Source organism: Penicillium canescens (genome assembly GCF_028828765.1).
Source record: "Penicillium canescens strain IBT 15451 chromosome Unknown utg000005l_segment0_segment0, whole genome shotgun sequence".
In the NCBI taxonomy this organism is placed as follows: domain Eukaryota; kingdom Fungi; phylum Ascomycota; class Eurotiomycetes; order Eurotiales; family Aspergillaceae; genus Penicillium; species Penicillium canescens.
In genome coordinates, this window is record NW_026703967.1 from 2,733,445 (window position 1) to 2,750,999 (window position 17,555).

The 17,555-nt window shown below is 51.4% G+C and overlaps 6 protein-coding genes across 6 annotated transcripts; 4 read left to right on the forward strand and 2 right to left on the reverse strand.

The window, feature by feature from the left end:
- Positions 1-408: 408 nt before the first annotated feature.
- Positions 409-5,958, forward strand: N7446_008641 (chromatin segregase YTA7; the record flags this gene model as incomplete). Its single annotated transcript, XM_058517386.1, has 5 exons — positions 409-479; positions 529-691; positions 762-860; positions 1,021-3,022; positions 3,077-5,958. 5 exons carry the CDS (start codon positions 409-411, stop codon positions 5,956-5,958), a joined length of 5,217 nt encoding a protein of 1,738 aa, XP_058371032.1.
- Positions 5,959-6,596: 638 nt separating this feature from the next.
- N7446_008642 (Sec63 complex subunit SEC66) lies at positions 6,597-7,625 on the forward strand (the record flags this gene model as incomplete). Its single annotated transcript, XM_058517387.1, has 3 exons — positions 6,597-6,702; positions 6,819-7,129; positions 7,236-7,625. 3 exons carry the CDS (start codon positions 6,597-6,599, stop codon positions 7,623-7,625), a joined length of 807 nt encoding a protein of 268 aa, XP_058371033.1.
- Positions 7,626-7,973: 348 nt separating this feature from the next.
- Positions 7,974-10,550, reverse strand: N7446_008643 (pentatricopeptide repeat protein; the record flags this gene model as incomplete). The annotated part of the gene is made up of 1 exon (XM_058517388.1): positions 7,974-10,550. One exon carries the CDS (start codon positions 10,548-10,550, stop codon positions 7,974-7,976), a length of 2,577 nt encoding a protein of 858 aa, XP_058371034.1.
- Positions 10,551-10,723: 173 nt separating this feature from the next.
- On the forward strand, positions 10,724-13,176 carry N7446_008644 (uncharacterized protein; the record flags this gene model as incomplete). The annotated part of the gene is made up of 8 exons (XM_058517389.1): positions 10,724-10,783; positions 10,837-11,046; positions 11,104-11,177; positions 11,230-11,464; positions 11,515-11,654; positions 11,706-11,979; positions 12,031-12,152; positions 12,201-13,176. The coding sequence occupies 8 exons, from the start codon at positions 10,724-10,726 to the stop codon at positions 13,174-13,176; spliced, it is 2,091 nt and encodes a 696-aa protein (XP_058371035.1).
- Positions 13,177-13,339: 163 nt separating this feature from the next.
- Positions 13,340-14,582, reverse strand: N7446_008645 (uncharacterized protein; the record flags this gene model as incomplete). Its single annotated transcript, XM_058517390.1, has 5 exons — positions 13,340-13,971; positions 14,021-14,157; positions 14,210-14,270; positions 14,318-14,437; positions 14,495-14,582. The coding sequence occupies 5 exons, from the start codon at positions 14,580-14,582 to the stop codon at positions 13,340-13,342; spliced, it is 1,038 nt and encodes a 345-aa protein (XP_058371036.1).
- A 112-nt stretch (positions 14,583-14,694) lies between these two features.
- On the forward strand, positions 14,695-17,475 carry N7446_008646 (snoRNA-binding rRNA-processing protein NOP14; the record flags this gene model as incomplete). Its single annotated transcript, XM_058517391.1, has 2 exons — positions 14,695-14,982; positions 15,037-17,475. 2 exons carry the CDS (start codon positions 14,695-14,697, stop codon positions 17,473-17,475), a joined length of 2,727 nt encoding a protein of 908 aa, XP_058371037.1.
- Positions 17,476-17,555: the final 80 nt, after the last annotated feature.

Sequence of the window (17,555 nt, forward strand, 5' to 3'; positions counted from 1 at the left end):
AGAATATGATAGTAGTGCTCAAGAGCACCAGTCGATCCAGTCTGTAACCAGAATAAGTAGAATGCAAATGAAGTATAACTTAAGTTCGATTGTTCTGAAGCGTAAGCCACGCTGAGTCAGCCATCACATGATATCAGGTCCAGTATTGCCCGTCCGGGGCAGAAAATGGCAGCGAACCAGAGGGAAAATTACAAGAGCTCCCATCTGCTGTTCTTCACGTCCCTGATTGCTCTCTGACACCTCCTCCCATCACCGTGGCCTGTCATCCCCGCACCCCCTTCAACCGCCATTTACATCGTTTCGGGGCGTCAAAATGGCCAATACAGCCGATCTAGCGAATTCAGCTGATGAATGGAGCATTATAGAAGCTCCATTCAGGGGGGCTCTATTCATGCGCTGAGGGTGACAATGGGCATTGAAGCAATTGAAGGGTGGCACGTGCACGTTCATTGGCCAAATCCGCATCACGTGCCCGCAATGTGGGTTGGCTCAAGGAGCGCCACAATAGTGGCTGGTGCATTCAGGCAGTCCCAATGAGCGCGAGTCCTTTCCGCCCTTCTTCTTCGAAGTCTTGAAATCTCGTGTCTTCGTCGTCTACGACGTATCTTGTTCCTTGACAATTCTTTCAGTGTTTCGTGCCTCTAACCCAGTGCCTGTTGTCCAGGACATTTGTTTTCCCACGCGTTCCCGAGTCAGTGAGACCCTTCCACCTCCCCAAATGCGCTCCACCACCGTGCCGTCTCCGCTAACCTATTGATCAGCAATTGTCGGGAGATTTGCTCAAGACTTGCTGCCCTATTAGGCAGACCCTTTCTTTTGATCAGGGGATCCAGCTGTCGCTGGCGACAACTGCATTGTTCGTAAGTTGTTGTCCCTCCTGCCCGCATCGCGCAATGTCGAGGCTCTGCCCTCTTGTCTCTTTATCTGTTGCATGGGTGATTGCCCTCTCAATCCACGCTCTGTGATAATGCCGTGTTATTAATTTTGGCCCCAGCCGTTCTGACTTTGCCGTCTCAACAGCGATCCCCCTATCATCAACACTGCGCCATGGCTCGTGGCGCAAAGCGCTCCCTCGAGGAGGTCGCCAACAAGTCCGACTCCGATGACGAGGACTACAGCGACCACGCCCAATATTCACGCTCGACCGGCCGAAAGTCGAAGCCAAGCCCCAAGAAAAAGTCGCGGCCCGCGGCGAAGAAGAGACGGCGCGACTCTGACGACGGTATCACCTCCGACGATGAAGAGCTGTCCGAGGATCTTTCCTTCGATGAAGTTGAAGAAGATTCGGAGGATGCTGATATCGAACGCAATGCTCGCGGAACAGCGCGTCGCCGAACCACCCAAAGTCGTCGCCCTCAATATGAAGAGCCCGAATCGGAGGAAGCGATCAACGATGATGAAGATGAAGACGATGAAGAAGAAGTGGAGGAGCCTCGACCTGTTCCACGGAAGAACAAAGTGCTCAAGTTGAAACTTCCAGCTCAGTACTTGGAGTACCATCGTGTGACACGTGCTCGTGGCGCTTCAGAGGATATATACGCTCTTACCAACTCTGGCCGTCATATGGAGACCATCAAGCGAGGCATCCGCAGTCCAGATGATACCGCTACCCGCCGCCTCCTCAACAGAGGTAGCCGTGCAAAGCGCACGGTCCTCGATGACGAAGACGAGGAAGCCGAAGAAGTCATTGAGGAAACCACCATTCAAGGATCGCAATTGGATGCTGTGGAAAGCGACTTGCCTCAAGACGGTATTGAAAGCAATCACGAACCCATTGACCAGGCAATGGCCGATGAAGATGTCGTTCCCGAGTCGGAGAACGGTGACGAGAAGAACGGTCATTTTCAAGACGAGGATGAAAGCCCCAAGCTCCGCCGACGAAGCAATCTTCCCCGAGAAGCCATTGAGGAGGATGCCAATGGGGACACGGAACCCAACGAAGAATCTCAACTACGCCGATCTAGCCGCAAGCAGCCATCTCGAAGCTCACAGCGCAAGACCAAAGAGGAGGAAAGCGACTTTGAACCAGAAGAAGAAGGGTCGAATGATGAAGAAGAGGATTTGGAGTCTGAAACTGGTGCCTCGCTTGGCAAAGGAAGCCGTGGTCGTGAGGAAGCAGAGGACAGCTCTACCAGCCGACGTGCTGGTCTGCGCAGACGAATCCCTCAATCCCGTGCGCCTTCCGAGGAGGCAGAAGAACTCGCAGAAGAACTCGAAGACCTTCGTGGTGGCCGCTACCGCCGCCGGACCAAGCAAGAAGTTGTGTATGAAAAGCCGCGTCGAAACCGCAAGAATGTTGACTATCGTCTGATCCGCCCTGAAGTCCTTCTTCCCAACGAAGACTCTGATCCGGAAGTGACGACTGGCTCCCCATCCCGCCGTGGCAAGGGAGCTGGAGGTTGGCAACGCTCTTTGTTCTCAACCTCTGGCCCATTCGGCGGTCAAGGTGCTTCAGCACTTCTCGGAACTCCTGGTAATCCTATTGCGGCTGGAGGAGTGGACAGTGACAGCAGTGACGACGACGGCGGACAACAGCCTGGCCTTGCTTCTGGTGGTGGAGCCACAGCGACTCATGCTCACTCCGGAGATACTGCTCAGCACTTGTCTGGAACGCCTGCAAACCTAGGCAAAGTCACCAACAAGCAAGCTTTGGTCGACGCAGACCCCCTGGGGGTTGATGTCAATGTTAACTTTGACAGTGTCGGTGGTTTGCAAGGGCACATTGATCAGCTGAAAGAAATGGTTTCCTTGCCATTGCTGTACCCTGAGATTTTCCAGCGGTTCAAAATCACGCCTCCTCGCGGTGTCCTATTCCATGGCCCTCCCGGTACCGGAAAGACGCTCTTGGCTCGAGCTCTCGCAAACAGTGTCAGCTCAGAAGGCAAAAAGGTCACTTTCTACATGAGAAAGGGCGCGGATGCTTTGAGCAAATGGGTCGGTGAGGCCGAGCGACAACTTCGACTTCTCTTTGACGAAGCCCGCAAGACCCAGCCTAGCATCATCTTCTTTGATGAAATCGACGGTAAGAAATGCTCATTCGAATCATCACTTTGCAATCACTAACGACGTATTCCAGGCCTGGCTCCCGTGAGATCGAGCAAGCAAGACCAGATCCATTCGTCCATTGTCTCGACTCTACTTGCATTGATGGACGGCATGGACGGCCGCGGCCAAGTGGTTGTGATTGGTGCTACTAATCGACCAGACTCTGTTGACCCTGCCCTTCGTCGCCCGGGCCGTTTCGATCGTGAGTTCTATTTTGCGCTGCCCAATTTTGAGGCTCGACGCGCAATTCTTGACATCCACACCAAACAATGGGACCCTCCTCTGCCGGAGAACATCAAAGAGCAACTTGCAGATATGACCAAGGGATATGGTGGTGCCGATTTGCGCGCGCTGTGCACCGAAGCTGCAATCAATGCCGTGCAAAGAAGGTACCCCCAAATCTATAAGTCCGATCAAAAGCTCATAATCGACCCAAAGTCAATTGAGGTGGCCCCCAAGGATTTCATGCTAGCGATCAAGAGACTGGTGCCTTCTTCGGAACGTTCCACGTCGTCTGGTGCCACTGCGCTCCCTCCTAGCATCGAGCCTCTGCTCCGCGATCCACTGGCCGACATCAGGGCTTTATTGTCTGAGATTTTGCCTCAGCGAAAGAAACTCACTGCACTCGAGGAAGCTCAGTTTGAGGAGCCCCAGGATGGCGCAGGTTTCAGCCGTGAACTTCTATTGCAGGAATTCGATCGCTCGCGCGTATTTCGGCCACGGCTACTCCTTCGTGGCTCCCACGGTATGGGTCAGCAATACTTGGCATCTGCACTCTTGCACGTTTTTGAAGGCCTGCATGTGCAGGCATTCGATCTTCCCACGCTGCTGAGTGACTCGACTCGCTCTCCAGAGGCAACTATCATCCAGCTGTTCACCGAGGTCAAACGACACAAGCCAAGTGTGATTTACATCCCCAACATTCAGCTGTGGTTCCAAACTGTCGGTCCTGCTGTAATTTCTACCTTTGTGGGTCTTTTGCGGTCGGTTCCGCCTTCTGATCCAGTCTTGCTACTTGGCATCCTTGATTCGGCTGATGATGATGTGGATGCCGCCCTTCTCAAGAACCTGTTCGGTTTCTCCAAGAAGAATTTCTATGATCTGACTGCTCCGAGCCACGACGCTCGCCATGAATTCTTTGCGAAGATCATTGAGTACGTCAAGACACCCCCAAAGGCATTCCCGAACCCAGACAACCGCAAGCTTCGTCAGCTAGAAGAATTGAAAGTTGCGCCACCACCTCCTCCCAAGCCTGAGGTGCCACTCACCAAGGAAGAGATCAAAGCTCAGAAGAAGAAGGATAATAACACCCTGAATCTACTGAAACTTCGGATCCAGCCCATTATGGATCAGCTGAAGAGATACAAGCGGTTCAGATTTCCATCGATTGAAGAAGCCACAATCCGTTACTTATGGGAAGAAGAAGATCCCAACATTGTCACGAGTGACCTTCCGCCAGACCAGCAGAACACATTCCGGCCATATGAAAAAGCATACGACAAGCATGGCGTGTTGGGTCTTCGGGAGACTGCCACGGGCAAGTTCTTCTACAACCTGGACTTCGGAACGATCGAAAAGCGTCTTTCCAACGGGTACTACAAACGGCCCCTCGAGTTTGTAGCCGACATCAAGCGCATTGTCAAGGACACGCGTCAAACTGGCGACCAGGAGCGCATACTGCGTGCCAATGAAATGCTGTCCAATGTCGAAGTTGATATTAACACTATCATCGTGGATCAGCCGGCGCTTGTGGCGGAATTGGATCAAGTCTATGCCCGTCAACAGGCTCGCGAGAAAGAGGCGGAAGAGCGTGCTCGGCGCGCCGCCGAGGAGAACGAAAATGCCCCTCGTCCCGAGCTTACCAACGAACCGCATGGCAACACTGAATCCGACCCATCGACCGGCCCGGGTGAGTTGCTCCCCACCAATGGTAACGGTCAGAATCCAGCCTCGCGTCCTGTGACGCCCTACCAGCAGTCGAATCTAGGCCATGTCAACGGAGAACATCAAGGTGGTGGTTCAGACCTCAATGAGCTTGGTTCTCACCTCGCTGGTGTAAGCAACGACACTCAGGGGGATGTAGACGGCGATGTTTTTATGTCCAACTCTGAAGATCACTCCGGAAGCAAAGATACCCAGGGAAGCTCGTTTGGGCCCTCTGCCCAGCCAAAGCCACCTTACTCTCACACTGCCCCGTCCCAGCAGGTTCGTCGGGAATCCGGTCTCTCCAGCTTCTCTCAGCGGGGCCCTATGACCCCCATGGCTCCTGGATCCCAGCCAGCCGACTACACCAACGAAGCGTCTACTACTCAGACAACTTCGGACAAGAAGTCCTCTGAGCATCTTTCTCATCAGCAATACCACACGCAAAGCCCTAATGCCTCCAAACTCGAATACCCCGACCTCACCTCCTATCCCGATCGTGTGTCGCAGGAAGACCACCTACCAGACACACAGCAAGGCGGCAGCAGCCAGCCGTCTCCTCGTCCTCGCGACGAGTTCGATGGCAACGATACGCTGGAGAACAGCGGTTTGAATGGAAGCCAGTCCAAGCCGCAGCCCCCATTGTTCGATGCCCCCAACATGCAGACAACTGATGCTCCGGCCAACTTGCAATCCCTGCTCAGCGAAGAAGCCCACGAGCCGTTGGTCCTTGACCTTGACATCGTTGCGCGTCTCCACAAGCTGCTGACGCTGATGACCAGCGGCTTCTCGGTGGAGCAGCTTGAGCAGGTCAACACGAACCTAATGGACTCGGTGTGGCACATGCGTGCCGAGTGGAACCGCAACACCGTGGCCAAGGGCCTTTCTGAGCGGTTCAATGCAGTCCTGGAAGACATGCAGGAAATGCAGGAGATCCATCCCATCAGCCAGAAGACCCGGGAGGAGCTCCAGGAAGTGAGCTTCCAGTAATGGCCATGTGACGATCTTTTCGCCTTTTTATTATTTTTATCTTCATTTCTGTCAATATGTTGACTCAAACCATACACTTTTCTTTTTTCTTTGTGGCGGGAGGACGGGGAGCAATGTGCGTGTATTACCCAATATTATTTTGTTTTGTTTTTTTTTTTTGTTTTTTTTTTCTACGGTTCTCTAAGCGTGTGATTTGAGAGGGAAATGTATGTAAACTATGGAATTTATTTCCAAATAATGCTTCTCAATTTGTAGACAAGAGTGCTCTGTACTTTGTAGATCTAATCTTATTAAAGATCAACCCATGGCAGCCTCGCTGCAATGAAGAGCTTAACTGTTCTCGGAAATATAATACTTTTAGAAGAAATTGAAGCAAACGCGGTGGGAAAAGAAAGAAGAGCATACAAAGAGTTGAAGTATAAAAAAGAGTGTAGATCTGCACATGTGACCTGACCCACTAAACACCCTGGCCTTTCAAGCTTGTTGACCACGCAACTCCCTCGAGTCCTCATTACACCCCATTCTTGTTTATGAACCATGACAGCTTGAACCATTGAATTATACGACCATCTTGCCAGCTCCCCGGGAACTCCAGTACCTGTCTCCTATCCCCATAACACCCCTTCCTCAACGCCGCGATGTTCGACATAGACTGGCTCGGTCTGGCCGTCCCCCTCGTCTACCTGGGTATTCTACTGGGATCGCTAGCCACATTCTCTTCACTCTACCGCAAGCGCAAGGCCCGTAAGTAATTTAGGTCCATTTCACAAAAGCGCGAACCTGCACCACATCCACCACATCGCGCCGACGTGTTCAATTGTCTTCATAGACTAACACCGGATCTTTGATTCGTTCTACAGACAAGGCTGCTTCCCTAGAACCATGGTTCCCTGGTCACCTCCAGCGCGATATCTACTTCTCCCTCCTCCACCTTGAGCCCTCGGCTTCTTCCACAAAAGAGAAGAAGGCCCCCGCCATCCCCGATTCCGTTCTGAAGGCTTCTCTTCTTCGTCGCGCATCTGAGGATATCCGTCGCATTATGGCGCTCCGCAGTCAGAAGCAGGCTCTTGCTATGCTCCTCCAGCGCGGTAGTGTCGGTGATGATCTCTGGCAGCGATTCCAGCGCGCGGAGAAGGAGATGGAAGATGAGGTTAAGGATGTTGTTTCTGAGGTATGGTTGCATCTATTTCTGTCTTGAACTGTCGCCGCTCTACTCAAAGACTCTCATCAAAGAATTGATCGAATATGCATTGTGCGTTGCTGACATGATGAAACAGGCCAACGCATACGCTCCCGGCTGGGGCCAGACTATCTTCCAGTCTGCTAACGAGATGATGAACAACGATATCTACCGCAAGCGCATGGGAGAGCAACAGAGCAAGGTCGAGGAGGAACGCCAATGGTGGGATAAGAAGAAGACCAGCATCCAGGAGAATTTCATGAAGGAGTTGGACGACAACACCTCTGCGGCTACTACTTCCGCCGCTACCAAGTCTTCCACCAAATCCTCTGAGGAAACGAAAGCATCCCCTGCCCCCGCCGCATCTGTTCAAGGCAGCGATGACGATGCGGTGCTTGTGGAGGCCGATCCTTCAGCGAATATCCCTGCTTCCCCTGCTTCACCAGCAGGTGGTGGAAAGAAGAAGAAGGGCAAGGGCAAGAAATAGACATGCGGCTTTTTTTCCGCTTGGTGCTATTTGTACTTTTTATTAGGGTTCAAATTTCACTTCCATTGATTGGTGTTTTGGGGCCGCGGGTTTTGCATTATGAGAAATTGCATTTCATGCCTAGTCTCATTTCGATTGAACGTGTCGCATTGCGTAAATTTATGTGAAAACTGTAGACAAGAATATTGTACATAGATCAGAGATGTCTGCCCAGATGCGAGGAGTATTATACATGGCCCTTTCCATGGGCGTAAATCAAACCAACGCCGCTCATGCTTTCTCAATGCCAAAGAGTGGTGCCATACAGTGATAAGAAACAAAAGAGCAATCTCTGATAGCCACGCCAGGCTACAGCAGCTTGCTATCATCGACACCCAAAGGCAAACCCAGATCGATTTGCGCGACGTCCATCTCTGCCGCCGCTTTTACAAGTCTCTCTTCGACTTGCGCTGGGCTCAAGCTGTCTGTTCGACTCAACACGATGCGGAGTAGACTAGCAATGACTTCAATCTGGTACTGTTCCTTTTCATGTGGACCAAGCTCGTCCAGACTCAAGCCCTGCACCCGCAGAGCCTCAGCTTTGCGCTCACCAAGTAGTTCCAACAGCCGAGTGACTTGGCCGATGTTTTCTTTGCTTCGTGGAGTCGAAGACAAGCGACGAAGACGTCGTTTGGGTGTGTCAGCGGGGACAGCAGCTAATCGCGCGATTTGAAGAACAATCAGGCGGGCGGTAGTTTCGTCTGGTGTGAACCCGAAGATAGACCGCATTGAGTGAAGGGAGACAAGTGTGCCGGAGACATCTTTGGAGAGACAGAAACATCGTACAATCTGATCATACAGAGCCTTTGGCATCTGGGTCTGGGTGAATTTCTGGGCGTGTGGAGATAATTGCGAGTACCAGGACATCATGTTGGCATAGAGCTGTCGAGCTGATGGGAAGCCTATGTCAAATGCTGTACGTCCGCGGTCGTATTGGAGCTTAGCGCAGTCCCAGAGGCAAGCATATGTCTCTAGGTCGGGCCGAATGGCGGCTGACATAGTCTGGAACTTGGACCAAAGAGACCGCACGTCCTGCTTGCGGAGTTCTGCGTATAGAAGGTGGTTCATGAAATAGGAGTTTGGCCTGATTTGTGCATCGCCAAGGCACTTGACCAAGTATTTGACCATATCTTCGTCCCCCCGGCGAGTGTAATGTAAAAGGAGGATGGAGAAGGTTTCGATACTCGCAGGTGGGATTGCTCTCCGCATAAATCGAGGAAGGCGGGTGCCTTCTACTTGTTCATGCTTGACCTGGACCTGAGGAGAGTTCTGCTCTGGTTGGAAACGCTCCCATACCGTATTGATACGGTGCTGGATCATAGACCACGCGAGTCGCTCTGCCTTGTTGCGTGCGCTTGAGTTTCCTTCGCGGAGCCAGCCCGCAATGATTCCGTTCAAATGCTTGCTATCAGGCTTGACGCCTCGCTCATACATGAGTTCTATGACAAGGGCAGCAGAGTCGACCTCACCCATGCCAATAAGCTTCTTCATCCAACTGGCATAGAAGAATCGGTTCTGGAACCGGCGAGGCAGTACCTTCAGTACAGACAAAGAGACTTTGTTCACATCGTTCTCGTTGATGCTCGATGCATGAAGATTACCTGCTAGGCCGAGAGCAGATTTGTACAATGCAGTTGAATCATTGCTTGGGTCTTGCCCGGTGACCATCATATCCTTGAAGATTGCAACCGCCGTATCCAATCGACCGGCTGTGAGGAGGCCAATGCTGACCTGGTCGTAGTCGTCCATAGTCATCTCTGATCCTAGGAATGTCTTGAGCTGCAAATAAAGCGCCCATGCTTTCACTTCGGCTTCCTTTCCGGGAAGCTTCCCCCATGCTATGATGATTGGGATAAGTACACGCGGCTGGCGGTGTCGGTCATTTGCCAGAAAGGCCAATGCAATATCTTGGGCTCGTTGTGGGTTGCCCTCAGCGGCGAATAGCCGTACTCCAAGTTTCCAGTACTCTTCCAAATCCTCTTTCTCCTGGGATAGCTCCGTTTGGTATGCTTCCCACTGTTCCAACGCAAGGTTAGTGGCGCCGTCATCATGTAAAGATGTGATATAAGACAGGATTTGAGGTGTTGTGAGGGCTTGACCCAGAGATGTAGCATCCTGAACCAGGATTCGCAAGTGTGTTGAGCGTGTAGCTTGTTCGATCTCTCCCGTAGCTTGCGAGTTCCATATCGCTTCCATTGCACCCTCGGGCATAATAGACAAAAAGTGCGGAACGGTCTGCTTGCATCGTCGATACCACTTCCACAATTCTTGCCGAGCCCGCTCGTCTGACATGTTCCCTTGGTATTGTCGTAAAGAATTGTTGAATTTAACAGCGTATGGGTGGGAGTCTGCACCGGCGCGCTTTGCAGCAGCAGATCGTCTAGCAGCCAGGCTGCGTCGCCTCTTAGCTCCATCTTCCCAGTTCTCTTGTTCCATTGCGAGGCCCTCAAATTCCTCCCGCACCATGTCATCGAGCTCCTGGTCGAAAACCTCCTCTAGCCCGGGCTGGTTGGCTTGCTCGGGGTTTTCCTCATCGTATTTCCGTAGAGCTTCTAGGGCGATCTTTCTTTCCGCCTCCGGCAAGCTTGTGATGAACTCGCTGTTAGGACCAAAAGGGCCCCCCTCCATAACTTTTAGTTCATCCTGAAGCTTCACGAGCTCTTGTTCGACTCGGTCTCGAACCTCATGGTCTTCGGCTTCGGGGTTCACTTTTCGTCGGTTTTTGCTGTGAAGGGATTCCTGTTCGTAAAAGTTGACTTTGTCGTTTGGTCCGCCATAATTCAAACGCCGCGGAGCTGCGGCGGAGAAGGCCTGGCGTGGAACGCACGATGGGCTGCGAGCCACATGCTGACACCATCGGGCTCCTTGAATAGCCTGGCGCAGCATGAGTACGGCAGTCAATCGGTCATCGGATAAATGAAGACAAGAAGAGTGGGCGGAGTGAAGATGTTCAGACTCGGAAGAGATGCAATTATCGCCAGATTCGGTTTAGCGTCGGTCGCGCTTCCGCCTTGCAGTCATCCCCAGTTGCGACAACTTCCTTTCAGTTGAGCGACAACATGGATCCAGATGGGTTTGATGATGCCCTAGGCTTGTCCAATGACAAGTCTCAGAATCTGGTAGGTTCTTGAAACTGTCGTCGCTTTTTTGGGGTTGCGCGTTAACAAAACAGGGAGCCTACATCTACCAACCCCAAAAACACGGGAAAGCAGGCGAACGACCCTCAAAGCGCCGCAAGGTCTCAGCGTCCGGTAATGAAAAGGGGCACACAGATGGACAGCGCTTTGTGCCTCTTCTGAGCGGAGATGAGAATGCCCAATCCGTCCAATTGCGACACGATTCCTATCAACAGCTGTGGTCAGAGCAGGAACACAAGATCCAGGTCAGTTAGATCAGTGGATGCAAAGTTGGGTTGATCAATTACTCATGTGGGCTCAAGGCTATTCTCGAAGATGTTGATGCTGGTGTTTTGACCGAGGTCTCGTCCTTTGTCAGAGATACCTCACCTCAAACGTATGTCCCTACCCCGGCAAGAAACAAGAATTCGCTCTAATTTGAGCTCCAGATGCAATGGCTGTATCCCAACAGCTTTGGTGACGGTCGGCTCCAATGTGTCCTCGCTTAGCAGACTGTTATCACGACTCAATGACCAATTGATATCGACTGAAGAAGGCAGTGTGGTGGTGTTGGAATCGGGCGATGCTCCCAATTTGAAAACAGCCCTGAAGAATATCATCCGAGCCACTGTCACGAATACAGATGGGAATGATGGATATCAGAAGTTCCTCACAGATCGTGCTGTATGTGCTTGCGCCACGAAACCTGTGTTTCTATTCTAACCGCCTTCCAGGGACCTCGACTTCTTGGTTACGATCTGGACCTTCTTCACGACTATGTGCAGAGAAAGGGAACTAAAAAAATGGTACTAGCTCTGCGTGACAGCGAAGCTTTCGATACAGGTCTATTAACCGATCTCTTGTCTCTATTTAAGTGCGAAATCCTTATCTTGCCTTCATTTGAATATTCACTGACTCTCGGTAGATCATGGATTGATCGCATACCATTCACAGTTCTGCTGGGTATCTCTACGTCCGTAGAGCTCTTCGAAGGTCGATTGCCTCGCTCGTGTGTTGCTCTTCTCCAAGGGAAACATTTTGAGGTTCAGGAGGCTGGCAACTGCGTCGACCGCATCTATGAATCTCTTCAGACTGACTCAAACACTAAACTCTGGCTGGGACGCAACATCACTAGTACACTGTTTGAAAATACCAGTGACTATTTCCAAAGTCCAGAGGCATTTAGTCGCATGGTCAAGGTAAGCATTCCTTCCAATACGCTCGAAACAGGATTCTCATATCTACTGTAGTACGCATACATGTCTCACTTCTTCGCGAACCCCCTGGCAGTGCTATTTGCCAATCCAGATCCAACTGTTCTTTCTAGAGGGAAGCTCTGTGAAGTCGTCAGGAACCTGCCATCATTCCGAATGTGAGCATCTCAAGTAGAGTATTCCTACATTGTCTAACATTATCTTAGGTTCTGCGAGGACCTGGTTGAAGAGGGGTCCACCAAGCAAGTCCGAGACATGCTAGAAAACGACGAGTATCTCCTCCAAGAAACGATCAGTTGCCTTGATGCCGGGCAACAAAGAATGCGGAGCATCTTCCAGGCAGTCCTTGCTGTACATGCCTGTCTTCAATACACACAGAACACGAAAAAGGCTACAGTCTCTGATCTGTCCGTTCGCGCTCTCTCTGGCGAGTTGTCTGATTCCACTCTCGTGGATGAGATGATGGCTACGACGAAGGCATTGGACTCCAATAAGCTGGATGAGCTTCTTGGACGCCTCCAGGATATTCTGCCGAACGGGCAACTTGGGGCGATCCAAGTAGACCTCAAGACCTTGTTGGAAACATGTCCAGAATCTGGGCCATTGCGCAGTGGATATAACATCAACTCTACCGTCACAACTACCACAGTTGTCCATTCACGGGTCCAGCTCAGCAAAGGCAAGGCTGAGTTGTCCGAACAAGACTTTGAGTACACTAAGATCATCGACCAACTGGTTGTCTTCTTGCAGGAGTATCTCACGGAGACTCTCATCAAACCACAAGACATGTTCCTTCATGAGGCTTTCTTGTTTGATCTACGGAACCCCTTGAAAGAGACATTTGCACCTCGTCCGCGTTTTGCAATTGAGCGTGCCTTGGCTACTCCATTTGACTATTTACTTTCTTCCTCGGATGCTACTACGACGAAAATCTCATCCAAGCAACCTGCTACGGCGATTCTGTACCAGCTGTACCTTGAGTCTGGTGCTTTGGTGAACGTTCACGATCTTTGGCAGGCTTTCAATGGTGTTTTCGAAAATGAAAAGGGTTACGGCTGCGATGACCGTGTCGTGATGTCTTTGTTCTATAGCGCTCTTTCGGAACTGAAGACGTTTGGTGTGATCAAGAACAGCCGCAAGAAGACTGATCATCTGGCCAAATCAGCATGGATGGGACTGTAGACTCTACAATGAAGTTAATCTCAAACAGCATCATGTTATATCATATTTCTGGTAAAGGGGTATCATGGACAAAAAGTACAGTAACTAATAAGCTGGTCGTGGTGCTTGGTTCTCCAATAGTTGGTGGACAGCGTGACTAGAGGCGTAAGGCGCACACCTTATATCATTCAATCGGTCGCTGAATGATATCGTCATTTCCAAGAGGCCGTCCACCATCGCTCAGGACCATAGCCTCTCTTCTTCGCCGGCGAAGCGCTTGTTCTCTTGGAGTCCCTTCTTGGAGCCTACGCGAAGAGCGTCCAAATGTGCCCCCCGCCTCATCTGCATCCACCATCCAAACATCGCTATCTGCATCATCGTCCTCATCATCCTGGTCATTCTCTTCGATCATGCTGCCCATCAATCCATACTTCCGGAGCTGCTTGATCCCGTCCGGATGTGAGGAAAGAGTGCTGAAGATCGAGCTCATGACTGCATCATCTGACCACCATGTTTTCATAAGAATTACCACGTCCCGTCGACGAGAAGGGTCGGTCTGCGCACATGGGAAAGGATACTTGCAAAGCCATCGGCTGATGATCCCCGCTTCCAGCGCTTCTGGGACGTTCTCTGGCAACAGTATATTCATGATAGAGAGTGCCTTTTTCTCTCCCATGGGCCTTGTCTTTGGTAGGATGGGTGAGTTCGTCAAGGATGTTCTTTCCAAGTGTTCTGACAGGAAATTGCACAAGCAGTTAACTAGGGCGGTATATGTGGGAAGGTCTCCGAGCCGACTGCATATCGAGGTTCTGGAAACTTCGTAGAATTAGAATCAGAAAAGATATAGACAAAGTCGATGACATACGAGCTCGGTTGGAAACTAGGAAGTTTAATGCATTCAAAGCGCGGCCCTGGGAGATTTTGTGTTTAGATGCCAGTTGTTCCAGTAAAAGATCGCGGGTATCACCCTTAGTAGATCTTTCGGATATGATTCGTAAAGCTCTACAAGGTGTTAGTAGAGATACTGGGTCTCGGGATCGTGATTTCACCGTACGCAGCTCGGAGGTCATGACTTGTGCTTTGAGAAAGCTTCAAGAGAGTGTCTAGCTTGAGAGCTGTTTTTTGTTAGAAGTAAATATATATATATGGTTTTATTGCTTACCTTCTTCCGTACCCTCGCTTATAATCTTGTCATCGTTCTCGACATGTTTGATTTCTGTCAGATCGACGACATGACGAAGGTCTGTGGCGATACCGCGGACAGCAAAGAACAGTGAAACACCTGGAAAAGTTAGCTGTTTGAATCACTAACACTATTAACAAACTGGCACAGCCCTACCTAAGCAGAGCCATAGCACACCGTCCCCTGAAAAGGGAGACATGGCGATTGATTGTGGGAGTTGGAGATGGATGCGGAGAACGTACATGGCAGAATCCTGATCGGCGTAGACCGCGGAGGCGGTGAACCTGATTTTTTTGATGGGATCAAGACCAGGAAAAAAAACTGCCAACTCTCGATTTTGAGTACACCCATACATAATGCCGCCCTCTCAGCTAAAGCAGCTGAAGGCTTCTCTTCGTGACAACGGAGTTCTTGGCCCTCAGAAGTCCAAGAAGGAAAAGCGCCAAAATGCGAAGACCGGCGTTGGTGCGAAGAATCGAAACCAGCGCGAAGTCGCCCTGCAGGCCATTCGAGATCGATTCAATCCCTTCGAAATCAAGGCGCCAAACAAATCGACCAAATTTGATGTTACCACAAGAGATGGCAACTCGACCGCTGGAGGTGGCGCTCGCCCCGGTGTTACTAAATCACTTGGTGAAGAGAGAGTAGGTGTATTGCTTCCGAGGACTGAGAACTTTCAGCTTACCTTTGTTTGTTAGCGCCGTGCCACCCTTTTGAAAGAGATGAACAGCCGGAACAAGATCGGTGGGCTTGTTGATCGCCGTTTCGGTGAAAATGATCCCACCATGACACCCGAGGAACGAGCCGCCGAGAGATTCGCCAGAGAAAACCAGAGGAAGATGCGCAAGGAATCGATGTTCAACCTCGAGGATGATGAGGAGGAGATGCAGCTCACTCACATGGGTCAGTCTCTGTCCTTCGACGGACCTATGCAGGATGACTTCGATGCGGAAAACATGGAGGGTGCGGAATCCGATGACGAGACTTCGCGTAAACGGAAGCGATTCCCCGATGGTGAGGATGCTGGTGACGGTGAAGACCGGGAGGACTTTATTGATTACGAAGATGGAGAGCAGCCGGGGCGCAAGAAGAGCAAGGCTGAGGTCATGAAAGAAGTCATTGCCAAGTCCAAGTTTTATAAAGCTGAACGACAACAGCTCAAGGATGATGATGAAGATCTTCGTGAAGAGTTGGATAAAGAGCTTCCTGACCTCTTTGATGCCCTGCGAGGCTTCAAGGCTCCTCCCAAGCCCGAAGCACCTAAGCAAGATTTCTCGGAGATCAACCCCGAACGAGCTGCTATGCTGCAGAAGAACGATGGCAAAGATGCTGAGAAGGAATACGACCAGCGACTTCGGCAGTTGACCTTCGATAAGCGATCAAAACCCACAGACCGCACGAAGACTGAAGAGGAGAAGGTAGAGGAAGAGGCCGAGCGCCTGAAGAAACTCGAGAACGATCGTCTTCGAAGAATGCGCGGCGAACAACTCACCGATGACGAAGAAGAGGAGCAAGGTCAGGACTTCGACGATGAAGTGCCCGACGATGAAGAGTCAGACATTGATGATGCCATGCATTTCGGTCTTCCAACCAACTCCGGTCAACGCCCGGAACTGGCCGTTGAAGATGAAGATGACTTTATTATTGATGATGATCTAGTCGAGACGAGATCAAACGCCAGTCTTTCCATTGACGAAAGCGACATCGAAGAGGAAGAGCTGTCAGAAGACGAGTCTGAAGGGCCCGATGGAGAGGACGAGCTCATCAATGGCATTGATTTGCCAACAGACGATGCTGCCGCCGCATCGACTGCTGTTGAAGTCAACGAAGCCGCCAACGGAAAGCTCGCATTCACCTACCCTTGCCCTAAGGACCACGAAAAGTTCCTGAGTATTATCAAGGACGTGCCTGTCGAGGATGTTCCTACGGTTGTTCAGCGTATTCGAGCCCTGCACCACCCCCGACTTCACCCTGACAACAAGGCAAAGCTCGCTCGCTTTGCCGAAGTTCTTGTTGAGCATGTCTCTTACATGGCGAACCAGGACGAGCAGCCTCCATTTGCCATTTTGGAGAACATCCTCCGTCACATCCACTCTTTGGCTAAAACGCATCCTCTTAATGTGGCTCTCGCATTCCGGGCACGTCTTCGCGAGATTTCCAAGGAACGCCCTCTCGACCTCCTTCCGGGCGACCTAATTATTTTGACCGGTATCTCAACCATCTTCCCTACGTCCGATCACTTCCATATAGTGGTCACGCCGGCTCACCTGTGCTTGGCGCGGTACCTGGGCCAGTGCTCTATTACATCACTCACGGATCTTGCGAAGGGCGCATTTGCCGCAAGTCTTTGCCTCCAATACCAGACGGTCTCAAAGAGATACATGCCCGAGTTTATCAACTACACTCTGAATGCCCTCTGCAACCTTGTTCCTACGGAGTCTACCCCCAACTTCGGCGCCTTCCCCTATAGAAAGTCACAGGAATCCGTTCAGCTCACACCCTCCAAGAAGGTCATCCCGCGTAAGCTGCAATTCCGCGATGTGACCTCCTCCCCCTCCGACCCCCAGCCAGAGGAAGTCCTCAAGATCTCCCTCATCACCACTTTCGTGACCCTCCTCGTCAATGCCTCCGACATCTGGTCCGAGAAATCCGCCTTCACAGAGATCTTCACACCAACCCGTGCCGTCCTGCATCACCTCCGCAGGTCTCTCAAGGGCAAGATCTCCAACGCAGCCTGGACCCCCATCGTGAGCAGTCTCGGAACAGTCGATACCCATCTCGACCAAGCCCGCCGCGCCCGTCGACCTCTCTTCCTGCACGACCACAAACCCCTGGCCATCAAGACCGCGATCCCCAAGTTCGAGGAGAACTTCAACCCAGACAAGCACTACGATCCGGATCGCGAGCGTGCCGAGTCCAACCGTCTCAAGAAGGAGTACAAGCGCGAGAAGAAGGGTGCTATGCGCGAGCTCCGCAAGGACGCCAGCTTTGTTGCCCGCGAGAAGCTGCGCGAGAAGAAGGAGCGCGATGCCGAGTACGAGAAGAAGTACAAGCGTCTTGTTGCCGAGATTCAGAGCCAGGAGGGCCGTGCTGCCAACGAGTACGAGCGCGAGAGGAATGGTCGTGGCAAGCGGTAACCTTGCATTTGCATTTGATCTTCTGCGCTTTCTTTCTTCTATCTTATATTGTATGTCCTGTGGGACTGGTATATACACAT